The 15934-nt window shown below is 37.2% G+C and overlaps 1 protein-coding gene across 4 annotated transcripts in view; it reads right to left on the minus strand.

The window, feature by feature from the left end:
* Positions 1-2478: 2478 nt before the first annotated feature.
* Positions 2479-15934, minus strand: part of LOC120246347 (rho GTPase-activating protein 20-like) — a 38748-nt gene continuing 25292 nt past the window's right edge. For 3 of the 4 annotated variants that reach the window (XM_039253814.1, XM_039253815.1, XM_039253816.1), the window contains exons 13-14: positions 14668-14779; positions 12828-13204 (exon numbers count right to left, since the gene is read on the minus strand). In XM_039253814.1, coding sequence (XP_039109745.1) covers positions 13074-13204; positions 14668-14779 — 243 coding nt within the window. In that variant the 3' untranslated portion in view covers positions 12828-13073. Of the gene's footprint in view, positions 2586-12827; positions 13205-14667; positions 14780-15934 lie in introns of those variants that run through there. The other variant, XM_039253817.1, reaches the window with a different exon arrangement.

Consider the following 15934-nt stretch of genomic DNA (forward strand, 5'->3'; position numbering starts at 1 on the left):
CACATCACTTTTAAAACATTTTGGAGATGATTATGTTATGTGTCTTGAGTTTCCCTATCACAGCAGTGCTTTCTATTGCTAGTTTCTATTTCAGGGCCTTGTAAATTTGCTTTAAAGCAGGTTTTTCTAAACTCTGGCACTGTGTGCCACATCCACAATTTTTGCCAAATAGATCGCCTATGATGTTAAAATATTACTTCATATTCCTCAAATAAATTCAGGGTTTTTATCTAAAATTTGATTTATGAATGAACTATTTAACTATTGCAAATGGGAAACCAGAACCACTTGCCTTAAATAGGTCTCAAAAAAACTGATACACTGCAAACAACATTCTGGCTTTATATTCTTATCTGCCCTTAAGTGAAATAAGGAGTGAGAGTAGCAATTACTGGGGACCAATTAAACACATAACTGGCACCAATCTGAGACTTTGTCCTTGATGTAGTAAAATTAATTGCAAAAAAGTTTTAAAAGGACTAATTTCTATGGTCTAATGCTATTGTTACTTAATGCCACTTTACTTACTTCCCATAATCATCTTGCTTACAGCCAAGGCCCACTTTGGGATACATTGCTTATAACATGGTCCCCACACAGAACACGTATCAGACCTAAATTCATAACTGTTTGACTTTGACGTGTTAATTCCTTTGAGACTTGATTCCTCATTGTGAAAGAGAGATAACAATACTTACCTTTCAAGATGACTTTGAGAATTACAGGAGGTAATGTCCACAATGTGTCTAGTTCTAGGCCTGGAGTTTATTAAAAAACATGAGCACCTACTATGTACCAAGCATACCTTCTATGTCCCAAGGGCTCTGCTTTCATGGGACTTACATTCTGTTGAGGGAAAATCAACCATGAACAACTCAACAAAAGAGCAAAGTCATTCCAGGCAATATTGGTAGAAACTCTGAAATAAAGAAAATGTGGCACTATAAAAGAAAGTGACTGGTGTTCAGAGAATACTAATTTCTTTTCTGATTTTCACCTCTATATGGTTGGTATTTCATATATGGAGAAAAAGATGAAGACCATTGAGAATATGCTTGTCAGTTGAGATAAGCAAAGGGTAAAATACTGAGAATGAGTAGCAATTGCAGTTTAAAACACAACTAAGGGGAGCCTGGGTGGCTCAGCTGGTTGAGCGTCCGACTTCAGCTCAGGTCATGACCTCACTATTTGTGAGTTCGAGACCCACGTTGGACTATGCAATGACAGCTCAAAGCCCGGAGCCTGCTTCAGATTTATGTCTCCCTCTCACTCTCTACCCTTCGTCCACTTGTTCTCTCTCTCTCTCTCTCAAAAATAAATAAATATGTTAAAAAAAAAAAAAACCACACAAGCTAAATACTTGGCCCAGATTTTAACTGTCTGTACTGCTCTAAGATTTGCCATCTTAAGTTGCATTTCTATGGAACTTATAATCCTCTCAGAAACAGAGACCATTTCATTGCTCATATCATGGAAATTAAGTGCAATTGGGGCTTTGTCACTTACTTTTGTCATGCTTGTGATTTTAAAAGAATTTTTTAAAATATTTATTTGTTTTTGAGAGAGAGACAGAGCATGAGCAGGATAGGGGCAGAGAGAGAGGGAGACACAGAATCCGAAGCAGGCTCCAGGCTCTGAGCTGTCAGCACAGAACCCGATGTGGGGCTCAAACCCACAAACTGTGAGATCATGACCGGACTCCAGGTCAGATGCTGAACCAGTTGAGCCACCCAGGTGCCCCACAGTTGTCCTTTTTAGAAAAAAAAAATTATTAATTTTGAGAGAGAGAGAGCTTGCACATGAAGGAGGGGCAGAGAGAGAGGCAGGGAGAGAATCCCAAGCAGGCTCCATGCTCAGTGCCCAGAGCCTGACTTGGGGCTCTATCTCAGATTGTAACCTGAGCCAAAATCAAAAGTCAGATATTCAACCTACTGAGCCACCCAGGCACCCCAGTTGTGCTTTTTTAAAAAAAGAAAAACACCCAACAACTTTAGAACTTACTGTATTATGCATGATTAGTTTGATTTTAGGAAAGTTAAGAATATTTTCCACATAATTCAGGCTCTTAAGTGTATTTTCAATCAGCAAATTCCCTGAGTAGGGTAGGACCCAGAAGTCACAGTGCTGATGATGACAAAATAATAATAATTAGGTTTTGTGCCTACAACGAAGGATGGATTTATATGGAGAGAAGGAGTTCTGAGATTTCTGAGACCTACTGTCTGGCCTGTGAATGATAAATGAATTCATGTGAGGCATTGCAGATTAGCCTTGGAGCGTCAGGAAAAAAGTTGCCTCTTTTCCAGTTCCTTCCTCAATTCCGATTTCTCTTTGCCACGTTGGTTATTTGCAATGACTTTGAATCCTGTTGCTCTCATTGAACTCTGTTAACATCCTTCCGATGTCTGAATAGCTTAATTACTGGAATTAAGATTTTGAAGAATCAATTAAAATAATATCTAGTTGGAGACAGGATACCCAATTAGGAAGTATTGAAAAGGCAGCTCCTCTGTTCCCAGTGTCCTTCTTCTCATCGTAATTGAATTCTGCTTTTCCTTCTCAAGTAACAGTAAATCTTTTGATCTCTGTGAAAGAAGGAAAGATCAAACTGGCCCTCAGAATCTGCAAATGAGTATCCTCCCCGCTTCATTTCTTCAAAGATCCAGTTAAATTTGAGTTGCAGGTTTTTTTGTTGTTGTTGTTTTCCATTGTAATTACCAGGCACAAAAGAAAATTACTTTCTTTATTATCATAACTGAAAAACACCACTTATTTTTTCTTCAGTTTTTTTTTTTAATGCTACATTTTAAATCAATGAGATTCATGTAAATTTAACTTTTTTCTCTGGCCATTTCACAGTAAGAGGCTTTCATAGGAATATTTCAAATAGTTGCTTCCCCCCCCACCCCCTGTAAGAACCCCGACCTCTAAAACAAGTAGTATGCTGGTTCATAATTTACTCTAGAAACATAATGATTTTTATTTCCCAGAACGGCAATTAAGAATGCTTAACAGACTAGATGATGTAGCGGAAAAAGCTGTGATCTCATTCTGATACCAGTGTTTATTATTTGTCCTTTAGCAAGTGACATACATCTAAATCCTGAATCCCCAGTTTCACGTTTGTAAAACAGTATTTTGGCCATCCTGCTATTGGGAGGGAGAGTCAAATGTGGAAGTGCATACATGCTGCTTTTAAACTGGCAACAACTCTACAAATAAGTTTTATTATTACCATGGTGCTGAAAGAAAAACATGCAAGAGCTCATAAGGCATAGCACTGGTTAATCTCAGTTTTAGTGCTTACTTTATACAGCTATTTGCACCCATTTGAATGCATTCAAATGTCACTTCAAAAGCTCGATATGTGCCGTATACCTCAGTTCTGCTCTAAATAAATCCGAGAGATGACCCCTGTGATTCCAAATGTAGGATGAAAGAGCAGTTCAGATCCACCCTACTTTCCCCCACCCCATCAGTCTTGACATAATGTATCTGGCCAAATGACTGCTTGAAAGACTTAACAAAAATTTACTTCTGGCCATGAGAACGCAAATGATACACCATCCATAATGTCAACTCATCGACAAATCTGTATTTGTAAATTTAACTTTTTGAGATCAGCCTGCCTCACAGAATCCACTTCTCTCTGCTCATTGTGTCTCTCTACCAAACCTACCATGCAGGAAAGCCTCTGGACACACAGAGCTGCTGGCATTTTGGTCTCTCTGGTTGTGTTATCTAGAGCAGTCTCCGAAATCTTGATTAGTTCAGCAATTTCAAGTCTGCAGCAAACTGAAGACCTTTAAAAAGCTGAAATCATTTGCATTTTATTTGGTGGAGTAAGGTGAAACAGTAGAGCTGACCAAAGAAAAGATGTGAAAAAGCAGAGCCTAATAGGTAATGAGAAACTGTGATGGTTAATTTTATGTGTCAACTTGCCTAGGCCATGGTGTCTAGTAGTTTCGCCAAACACGAGTCTAGATGTTGTTGTAAAGGTAATTTTTAGATGTGATTAACATTTAAATTAGAGGGCTTTGAGTAAATTAGATTACTCTCCTTAGTGTGGGTAAGACTTATCTAATCAGCTCGAGGTCTTAAGAGCAAAGGCTGGTTTCCCAGAGAAGGGGTTCAGCCTCAAGACTGCAACATGGAAATCTTGCCTGGATTTCTCATCTTCCTGACCAGCTTGTGGAATTTAGGCTTAAGACCATACCATCAACTCTTACCTGATTTCTAGTCTGCCAGTTTGCCCTGCCAGTCTCTATGAGTGCATGAGCCAATTTCTTACAATAAATATATGCTTCTTCTCTCTCTCCCTGCCCTCCCCGATAAAGGGGGGAAGTAGATTAGCAGTGTAAATTCACTCACAGTGTAGTCTTTTCAAACCTCACCTACTTCCAGTTTTCCAAAATTTACTTCTTGCAACTAAACTAAGCGCATAACTTGAAATTTTGCAGGAACAGAATTTGATGTTCAGGATAACAAGTTTCTAAATAAAAGTTGTGTTTTCTTTCCTTCCAAATTCTAATCTTATCTTAAGGATAATACCTTCTGATCTTAAATTATAGCCATTTAAAATCTATGCATGTGCTTTGGAAAGAAATTTAAAACTTGCCATCTATAAAGACATGCTAGAGCTATAATTCATGTTTATTCTGGGAGGCTTAAGGCAACTTTTTTTTTTTAAGAAAACGAGGACACAGACAGGAATTAACATTTAGGAGACTGGCATAGGATTGTTTGAAAAGATGAAGAGGATGATCACTGTGGATGTAGTCTGCATGTTTGCACACAAACCAATCAAGAACAAGCTGACCCAATTATCTAGCCATAACTCTGCCAGTCCCTTTGGGTGCAGAATCCTGTGGTCTAATAAGAGAGGCAAAGCTAAACTGTATTATGCATTTATGCTAATATTTTCGGGTTCACAAAACCTTTTGTTCAGATCCATAAATAAAATAATAAGGCAAAATTTATTAAAAAAAGAAAAAGAGTTGATATGCTTGTTCAAGGTTGTAGGTGTGACTAGAGCAGGTCTCCTCTGGTTTACTTAAATCTCCCACCACATCAGCCATCTTTTGGTATCTCCAGAAGTGACACGGAGGACCACCTGAGAACCTTTGAGAAGTCAAGATTTCCTGCTTCCTCATTTTCTAGAATCCATGGATTATAAATGTGTTATCCATTTAAAAGCATTTAGGAGTGGACAAAAAATTGCTGAAAAACATATACATATATACATAGAGAGAGGGGCACTTCCATTTCAGAAAATGTAAACTTAAAAAACAAAAGACATGCCTTAAAGTCTACATTTCATTAAAGTTAGGTAAAAATGATTACAAGGCTATTGATATTCACAAGATAAAATGGCATCATGACTGACCAAATTAAGACAGACTTTGTGGGGAAGCAGACACTCGATAGGCTGGATTTGGACAGGGAAGAGGACAAGATGGGAGCCATCTCAGAGTGGCAAAAGCATGAGCATAGTGCTGGAATGGAAATGACAGACTGATTTGGGGAAAATGAGAATTTTTCACATCTTCAAGTTCTGATTTCTTTTTGCTTAATACCTTCTTCAACTCATTTCTTTTTTCTTACATTTTATTATAAGCAGTCAAGAGTAACCGATCTCCTTTAAAACTTTCCTGAGAAATCTCCTCAGGGAAATTTTACCTTCCACAAAACACTGGAACACTGGTTCAGCCAAGTCCTTTGCCACTTTATAACAAGGACTTCTTTCTTCTGGTTTCCAATAACACGTACCTCATTAGCATTGGAGATCTCACTGAAAGACCTTCAACATCAATATTCCTAACATTCTGTTTCTGATTAGTTATGTGTTCTCCAAGAAAATAGAGTCTATCATGGAGCTCTCCACTTTTATTTCTGAACACTTGCCAGAATCACCTTCAACATCTGTATTTCTACCAGTAGTCTCTTCACAGCAATGTGGGCTTTTTTCAGCATGCCCATCCAAACTCCTCCAGCCTCTACCCATTGCCCACTTCTAAAGCTGCTTTGACATTTTAAAGTATTTATCACAGTGGCACCCCACTTCTTGGTACCAAACTCAGAGAGGAAAATGAATGAATGATCTGTATTGAAAAAAATATAAAACTATATGAATAGGAAAAAGACATAATTAGTAATCCCAGAAAACATATAGGCATTAAAAAAAAAGAAGAAAAAGACATAAAACTGAAAGAATAAACTCTAGAATGACCAAAGTTAAAGAATTAATAAAATGGAAGGCAGAACTGAGAATTTTATCCAGGATGCAGCATACAGAGAAAAATAGAAAGAGTTGCTTATATGGAGTATTCTTTTTTTTTTTTAATTTTTTTTAAATGTTTTTATTTATTTCTAGGAGAGAGAGAGAGAGACAGCGTGAGCAGGGGAGGGTCAGAGAGAGAGGGAGTCACAGACTGAAACAGGCTCCAGGCTCTGAGCTGGCAGTCAGCACAGAGCCCGACGCGGGGCTCGAACCCACGAACTGTGAGATCATGACCCAAGCGAAAGTCGGACGCTTAACCGACTAAGCCACCCAGGCGCCCCTGGAGTATTCTTTGAGAATCATTGTTTCATAAAATTTTAATAGGATTCTGCCAAAGATAATAGAGGAATATTGGAGCAACATAGTCAAAGAGATACTGACTGAGAAATTTTAATATATATAAATCAAAATTGATAGAGAAAACTAAACTGAACTATAATTTACCAATTCAACAAAAATTAGGAAAGGAAGAAAAAAGAAACCAGGAGAAATCTCTCATGAAACAAAAGTATAAAATAAGGTGGTTACTGGAGTGCCTGAGTGGCTCAGTCAGTTAAGTGTCCAACTCTTGATTTTGTCTCAGGTCATGATCTCATGGTTTGTGAGCCTGAGCCCTGGGTGGGGCTCTGCACTAACAGTGTGGGGACTGCTTGGGATTCTCTCTCTCCCTCTCTCTGATCCTTCCCCACTTGTGCTGTCTCTCTCTCAAATAAACTTAAAAAAAAATAAGATGGCCAGTGTAACTCCACCTGGATTATAATAACAATAAATGTAAATAGGTTAAATGACTATTAAAAATCAGAAATTATTAGCATGGATATAAAAAAAAAGTCATATGCTGTTCATATGAAACACTGCTACACACACACATATGCACATGTACACACACACACACCCTAAATCAGAAATATAAAAAGGAAAAGAAATACATATACTAAGAATATGAACCTAAAAAGAGCTGGTACAACAATATCTGTCAAAATAGAATATGAAGTCAAAGCATTAATATAAATAAGTCAAATAAGCTACAATTTATGAAAAGGCTATAGAATTATGAATTTGTATGTATCTAACAACATAGACCAAAATCCAACAACTACAAAATCTCAGAATTGCAAAATAAAATTGAAAAGTTCATGTAAGCATAATGGCCAAATTTAACACCTCTCTCAGAAACTACATATTTGGAGAATATATAAATTTGAGTAACACATATAACATAATTGTGAATTTACATATCCCTGCACTCAAAATACACATTCTCCTAGAGTGTCCATGCAACATTTTCAATATTTATAAAATTAACTGTATAATTCAGTCACTACAGTCAAAATTATTCAAACTATATTATTTGATTACTATACAATTTAATTAGAAATTATTACAGGGGCGCCTGGGTGGCTTAGTCGGTTAAGCGTCCGACTTTCGCTTAGGTCATGATCTAGCGGTTAGTGGGTTAGAGCCCCGCGTCAGGCTCTGTGCTGACTGCCAGCTCAGAGCCTGGAGCCTGTTTCGGTCTGTGACTCCCACTCTCTCTGACCCTCCCCTGCTCATGCTGTCTCTCTCTCCTAGAAATAAAACATTAAAAAAAATTAAAAAAAAAAAAAGAAATTAATTATTACAAATAGTAATTAATATCCCATAGGTTAGAAAATCTGAAAAAAAACAAAAGCTTAAACAATGAATGGGTTAAAAAATATTTCACAAGGAAAACAGTAAACTAATAGTTTTATCAAAAAACTGAAATGCTAAAAATAAATTTATGAGATATAACTAAAGCAGTCAGTACTTAGAAGTTATGAACAGTCTTAAATATATTCACTACAAGTAAACGAGCTAGCATTTAATCCAAGAAGCTAGATGAAGAAATCAAAACAAAGTTGAAGCAACAGAATTATAAAACAAAACGCAAATGTATGACTTAGGAAAAACATCTATGGGGAGATAATTTTTAAAATCTCTTTCTTTGAAACCTAATAAACTAGGCAAGCCTCTAGTAAGTTTGATAAAGATAGATGTGTACCTACATAAGTGCATTATCACATGATGGAATACTGCTACTATTGAGCAGCTAGACTGGGTGAACCAGCTTGACATGTATAGAGGAATCACAGAAACATGTTAAAAAGAAAATTGCTGAATGATGAGAATTTCTGTAGTTTAGTTATCATTTCACAATGTTTTGTATGTTTATATATACAAATTGTGTGTGTGTGTGTGTGTATGCATAGGTATGTTGTGGATATTTACATAATAAAGTTACCTATAACATTTTCTTAAGAAATGTGAAGAACATGGCAAGATGTTAGCATTTGCAAATGTCTCAAGAAATTGTATGTTAGCCAATTTGACAATAAATTACATTAAAAAAAAATTAATATTATGTGTGCTTGAAGTTTCTTTTTGACCTTTCCTCAATCCCACTCTTTCTCTTCCTTCCACAGAGGTAACCATCCCGAAGATAGTGTTGTTTTTGTTTTGTTTTTTTCTTTCCCAACTAGTTTTATACCTTTACATTTTGGAATAACTCCCATTCTTAGAAAGTAGTTTATCTTTTTCCATTTTAGGAAATTATAACTTTCCTTTTACAGTTTTGTCTTCTAGTCATTTCTTTTACTTGACAAAAGAATGATTTCTTTCTTCACAAAACTAAGCAAACCAAATTAATACTGATATTTAGGCCCAAGGCCATAAAGAAGCCAATTTTTTTCTTAACACCAATTATGCTATGGATAAGCAAAACAAAACAAAACTGGAAAATAGAGTCACCATCCACTATAAATCTCTTGAGTATTTACTGGATGATTCAGCTAGCCTGGAAAGAATTACAGAAAAATATAAAAGAAATTGCTCAGTGTTCGCTGAAAAAAAAGATGGCTTCCTGTACTAATATATACTCTATTCACTGAACCCTTACCTGTTGCTTTTGTGGAATAAAAATTGAGTGATTTTATGTATATTCCATTAGTAGATATTTAACTCTGACCATCTGTAAGAATTCGTTTTCTGATATTGGTAGCCTGTGAGTAGCTTTCTTTCTGGAATCAGATAGTCATCCTAACTACCTTTATTTTATTTTTGGAGATGTTTAACCTTCATTATATCACTAAGTGCAGACTGACCGATGATGACACAGATCTTACTTCCAGCTATGGTAAAGGCCAATATCCACAGTCTAATTGCCTTGTACTCATTCTAGATTAGGCAGTTAAGTCCTTTTACAGTTTATCAAAGTTCCTAAGATCTTTCTTCAAAATGAAGAAATAAATTGCTGTTCTCTAAGAGATACTAGGCTTGAGTACCCTGAGGGAAAAACTAACATTTATGAACTATTTTCCCATGTTAAGAATCTCCTCTATGAGTTGCACTTGTCAAGTCAGTTAAATTTCAGCTTTTCTTTATCTCCTGTTGTTTGTATCTCTTCAAATTTTTTTATATCTTCCTGGGCTTAGAAACTCACAGATGCATTACCTAGCCATGTTTTTTGCCCCTTATATTCTGGATAGTTGATGTTTAAAAGAGATTTCATACAAACATGCAATTATTCTCAAATATATCACACCAATATCACATATTTTACATAATGAATAAAAATAGTATATCCCAGAACTTGCGAATAAAGCTGTAAAGTCATAGCTAAAAAAAAATTAGTCAAACTGATGTCTAATTGCCTGAAATTTCTTATGTGCTGTGTTCTACCTCTTCAGTTTAAAAATTTGCAGTTGTCACCAATGTAAAATCTCTACACTCGTAGAAAATTGAACATATTCATTCATTCATTTTTTGAGTAGACATATACATAGGCATTAAAAGTAATACAATGTTGGGGCACCTGGGTAGTTCAGTCAGTTAAGCATCTGACTTGTGATTTCAGCTCACATCATGATCTCACGGTTTGTGAGTTTAAGCCCTGAACTGGACTCTGCACTGACACTGCAGAGCCTGCTTGGGATTCTCTCTCTTTCTCCCTGTGCACATGCATGCACTCCCACTCTCTCAAAATAAACTTAAAACAAGTAATTATTTTTTTTTTGGAGAGAGAGAGAGCATGAGTGGGAGAGGAGCAGAGAGAGGGAGAGAGTGAACCCCAAGCAGGCTGCAAACTCAGCACGGAGTCTCATGTGGGACTCAATCTCATGAACCATAAGATCATAACCTGAGCCGAAATCAGGCACTTAACCAACTGAGCCACCCAGGTACCCCTAAAAGTAATAAAACTAACACAAGATATAGTTGTTTACCACAGGAATTTGGATTGGCTGGATAATGTATGAACATACCAGCATAGGGGCACCTGGGTGACTCCGTTGGTTAAGCCGTCCGACTTAGGCTCAGGTCATGATCTCACGGTTCGTGGGTTCGAGCCCCACATAGGGGCTCAGAGCCTGGAGCCTGCTTCAGATTCTGTGTCTCCCTCTCTCTCTGACCCTCTCCTGCTCACGCTGTCTCTCTCTCAGAAATAAATAAAACATTAAAAAAAAAAAAAAAAGAACATACCAGCATAATTCCTGATGGTGCAAAGCAGCATATGACCAATGCAGTAGTGCTCATGTGTTAAAAATGAACAATTAATTTGAGATCAGGAAGGTTTTGTGAAATTTCTGGGAGTTGAGAACTCAAATGGCTACTGAGCTAGTGTGTAGAAATGTAGAGACAAGGGAGAGGTGAGAATTATAATTAGAAAAATGAGTGTGACTTGACAGGGACCAGTCAAGTGTCTGACCTAGCTAAAGCAAAGGATCTACACTGGGAAAAAGTGAAGACAAAATTGATTACTAGAGCAGGTTGCATTGTGGAGGCTCTTTAAAAAGATATTTTTCTGAAATAAAGAGAAAAAAAATGATCCAAAGATCATTTGAAGTCCATCGATGGTTTCTTAGCAGATGAGTGAAATGATAAGATCTGTGGTTTGAGAAATAAATTTAGAGAAATTTTTATTTATTTATTTTTAATATTTGTTTTGAGAGAAAAAGAGAATGTGAGGTGGGGAGGAGCAGAGAGAGAGAGAGAGAATTCTAAGCAAGCTTCGTGCTTAGTGAAGAGCCTAATGCAGGGCTCAATCCCATGACCATGAGATCATGACTTAAACTGAAATCAGAAGTTGACACTCAACCAACTGAACCACCCACGTGACCCCAGAGCAAAGTTTATTAATATATGTTAATAAACAGGATCATTAATTAATGGAGTTACTCCAAAAGGGTCAAGTACTATCAAATAAATGCGGAAAATACTGTTTTGTTTTTTTTACTGTGGGTTTGCTCTAAGACTTTAATATGTTATTGGGCATTTGACTTCCAAAAGGAAAATTCATCATTTCCCAAACCTATTTGACCAAAAAACCCTTTCTAGGAAAACAATGCATGGATCAATATTTTGTATGTGTTGGTACCAATCTTGGTCTATACACTGACATATGTTAAAGAAATGCAGAGTTCTTCATTTTTAAATAACTCACTTGATGTCTAGCTTGATCCTTTGTTCCCAGATTGGTAGAAATTCAGGGTCTCTTAATTTCCTCCATGAGTGTCTATGTTCTGGGGTCTTCCAGAGCCAAGGTGTTAGGAGGTTGTGAAATGGTGAGGTGGCACATATCTGGTGGTCAGTGTCATTGATGTATACTAGTATCTGCTGAGATGTCCTAGTTGCTCTCTGGTCCTGAGGAATTGGTCTGTACTATTGTTGCTGAGACATGTCTTTCAAACCCAGTGATTCTCTCTATTTCTTCCATAGTTTTGTGAGATTGAGGGGAATACTTCTACTTACTGATCTTTTCCATGCTGAGATAAAAGAAACTGTGAATATACAGGGCCTATCTTTCTTATCATGTCATTTAGCTATTCTATGATTATTTCTACCCAAATCTTTTACTCTATGCCACGAATCATTTTTTGTTTCCTAGGAAATTAAATTTTTAAAATTTCATAAGAACCAAAGAGCTCCCTTTTCCTCTTTTTCTGCTAGGGTTCTATTCCCTGAGGAAATGATTTAGTTGTCTCTTAAGACAGCTTGGGACAGGGGGAAGGATAGAGGCAAGGAGTACTTGAGGTACAAATCAGTTATTATATCAAAGATACTTCCTACTAAGCTTGGAATACCCTTTAAGAAATGCTGGTGTACAGAAATGATGAAAAGGATGTGTGTGGTAGTGGTACTGCCTTGAGTTTTGATGATCACGCATGATCTCAATAAATGATGAATGCCTCCTCGTCTTGTAAATCATTGTCTGTCGCATGGTCCTTTGCACAGTCCTCTCCCACATCAGCTTCTTGCTCTTGGAAGCTTGTCTTCTATCACGTGAAGTCCAGGCTAGCTTGTTGAAGACATGAGGACCGCATGAGAGCCAACACCAACATACAGACACATAAGATAGCTCCAGATGAACTACAAGCTTACTGCAAGTGTACAGTGAACTTAGTGGAGACAGAACTGCTCAGATGAGTCTCCACTGAAGTTAATATGAATCATAAGCAAATAAAATGGTCATCTGACCCGCTGAGTTATGAAATGATTTTTCATTGCATCAGTATAAAAATATACAACACAAAACAATACAAAAAATATATAATGTGGTAGGCATTGAAGATACAAGAGATATTTTGTGGGAATCTTACCTCAGTAGGGATAAATGGGATCAAGGAAAAGAAAAACTCAAATGGGATAAACTGGGGCCTTGGAAGGGGCTCATTTCTCATTTGTTGGAAAAAAAAAGTTCTTTATACTTCCTATTTTATAGGAAATTAAGACAAAGGAAGGATCAAGCATCATTATGGAGATTCTAGTCTTCAGTGACTTAGAAAACTGTAGATAGGTAGCTAGGTGGATCCATGCCAGACAGGGTCTTGGTATCATCCTGCAGTTGTGACTTTTTGTAAATCACTCTCACGCTCACCGGTGTGGATTCAAGAGGTTGTTGTGCTGTCACTGATGAAATAAAAAACACAGAGTTGTCTTATATAAGTATATTCCCATGTCTGACACTAGACTCATCTTTTTTTTTAATTGAATTTTTTTAATGTTTTATTTATTTCTAGGGGAGAGAGAGAGAGAGAGAGAGAGAGAGACAGCGTGAGCAGGCAGGGGAAGAGAGAGAGGGAGTCACAGACTGAAACAGGCTCCAGGCTCTGAGCTGGCAGTCAGCACAGAGCCCGACGCGGGGCTCGAACCCACGAACCACCATATCATGACCTAGGCGAAAGTCGGACGCTTAACCGACTAAGCCACTCAGGCGCCCCAGACACTAGACTCATCTTAATTCCTGATGACATGTATTTTCCTAAAGAAATACAGAAAATATATATATATTACATATATAATATATTTATTTATATATATAAATATATATATGTAAATATATATATAAATCTTATAAAATGGACTCCTGCCAAGTAACTGTGACTTGCTAGGCTCAAATAATACTAGTTCTAGTCTCAAGGGAGCTTCCCCTAGCCCTATTAACTGCTTTTTTACAAATTTATTTTACATCCATTATCTTACTTAACCTTTACAACAATTCTAGGGTTCAGACATTATTTTCATCCATACTTTATGTGCTTTTTAAATATTTATTTTATTTTTGGGAGAGCCAAGTGGGGGAGGGGCAAAGAGAGGGAGGCAGAGGATCCAAACTGCACTGACAGGCTGACAGTAGCTAGCCTGATGTTGGGCTCGAACTCACGAACCACTAGATCATGACCTGAGCCAAAGTTGTATGTTCAACTGACTGAGCCACCCTGGTGCCCCCATCCACATTTTAGAGATGAATAAAGTGATACTGAGCTAGTATAATTGCCCAAAGGTAACATAGCTGGTAAATGAGGGCACAGGAATTTATACTCTGGAAAGGTTATTTGGCATCAAATCAAGTCCTTTTTTCTCAATGATGCCAGTTCTTTTCAACCCATTTCAAAGAGCACTGGAATCCTGCAACGCCTCAGAGACAACTGAGCAGAAAAAGGAGAGAGGAGGGAATAAAACAAGCAGTGGTCTGGGCCCTTTGCTCTGGTTTTCACCAGAGCACATTTGGTGAAATGTAATATAATGTATAAATATTACATTTATAATATAATAAATATATATGGTACCCATTTTAAATTTTGTTTGAAACAATTCCCACTGTATCATACCATCATGTCTCTTAATTTTGCTATGATCTACACTCAAGTTTTCTTGAAGTCAGAGATCTCATCTTATCCTGTCTTTGGTCTCACAATAGGGTGAGACCTCCCTTGACCTGTGAGCCAGACTTCGGAAGAAGGAGCAGATGGAAATCACTGCCCTGGGGATGTGCCCTGGGCTCCAGAACAGCACAGTCTAAGCATCTCCCATGACCCCTGACAACCTTGGTGTCTGCTTCTCACCGAAGCCAATTAAATTATTCACAGTACCTGCAGCGTTCTCTCTGTTATCACAGCTCGTTGAACTCTCTCCCAAGAGAGAAGTGATGTCTTCCCCAAATATCTTGAGGCAGTTTTCAATGAGAAATTGTACAAGAGAAACCTGTAACACAAGACAACAAAAATGAGGCACTTTTTTTTTATATGGCATAGTTATAAATCACATTTTGTATATGAATCTTGGATCTAACAAAAAATGTGAAAGAATTCTTGGGAAAAATTCTGAGTTGACAAAAATATATAGAAATGAGAGTTCTCTAAGAAATAACTGTGATACTTTCCAATATAATTTGGGTCTAGATTTTAAAATACTGTTGAAAAGTTAGCTAAAGTTATAATTTGTGACCTAGTTTAATAGCTAACATTTTGATATCAATGGTTACATCTTGAAAACTAGGATAATTTTTGAAGTAACCCACATTATTAAATTTTACGTTTTAAAAAAATGTTTCCAGTTTTATTGAGCTGTAACTGACATATAAGATCTTACTAAAATTTATAAAACATAGACAGGGGCGCCTGGGTGGCTCAGTAGGTTAAATGTCCTACTCTTGATTTTGGCTCAGGTCATGATCTCATGGTTCAGTTTGTGGGTTTGAGCCCCAGGCAGGCTCTGTGCTGATAGCAAGAGCCTGCTTGGGATTCTCTCTCTCCCTCTCTCTCTTTGCCCCTCCTCTGCTCTCTCTCTCTCTCAAAATAAATAAATAAATCTAAAAAATTTTTTTAAAATAAAGCATAGACCAAAACTTATGAAATTCACTTCTTAAATGAAGAAGTATCTTAAACTTGAGAAACAATGACTGCTGTAGTGTCTTTGTGAAGGAAAACCCATGCAGCTAGAGAGAAAACATGTCTGTCTAACTGCAATACCTTGCCTCACACTAGCTTTCTAGGTGAGCTTGGGGAAGAGCTGTGATCTTATTAAGCATGTTATGGCTCCATTAGGATAGTCTGGAATCTTTTACTAGTTTCCTTATGACATAGCACAGGCAAAATAGTAGCCACATATTTTTCTAAATGAGCCACAACCGGGAGAGGAAGGCCAATGTATTTGGAGCCATGGGAGCTTGCCCAAGCCACCGAGGATGTGCCAGTAATGACCAGAGGAGCTGGGTGTGGTCACCATTGTGTACTGGGGAAACTGTGGCTTTGCCCAAGGTTACATGTCCCTCAAGGATTAGGCTGAGAGTTGAACCTTGACTTGTCAAACTCCAAAGCCCAGGCTCTTTTCTTTTTTCTTTTTTAATCAACAATTCTT

This window comes from Hyaena hyaena, unplaced genomic scaffold (genome assembly GCF_003009895.1).
Source record: "Hyaena hyaena isolate Hyena2069 unplaced genomic scaffold, ASM300989v1 scaffold_466, whole genome shotgun sequence".
NCBI classification, from domain to species: domain Eukaryota; kingdom Metazoa; phylum Chordata; class Mammalia; order Carnivora; family Hyaenidae; genus Hyaena; species Hyaena hyaena.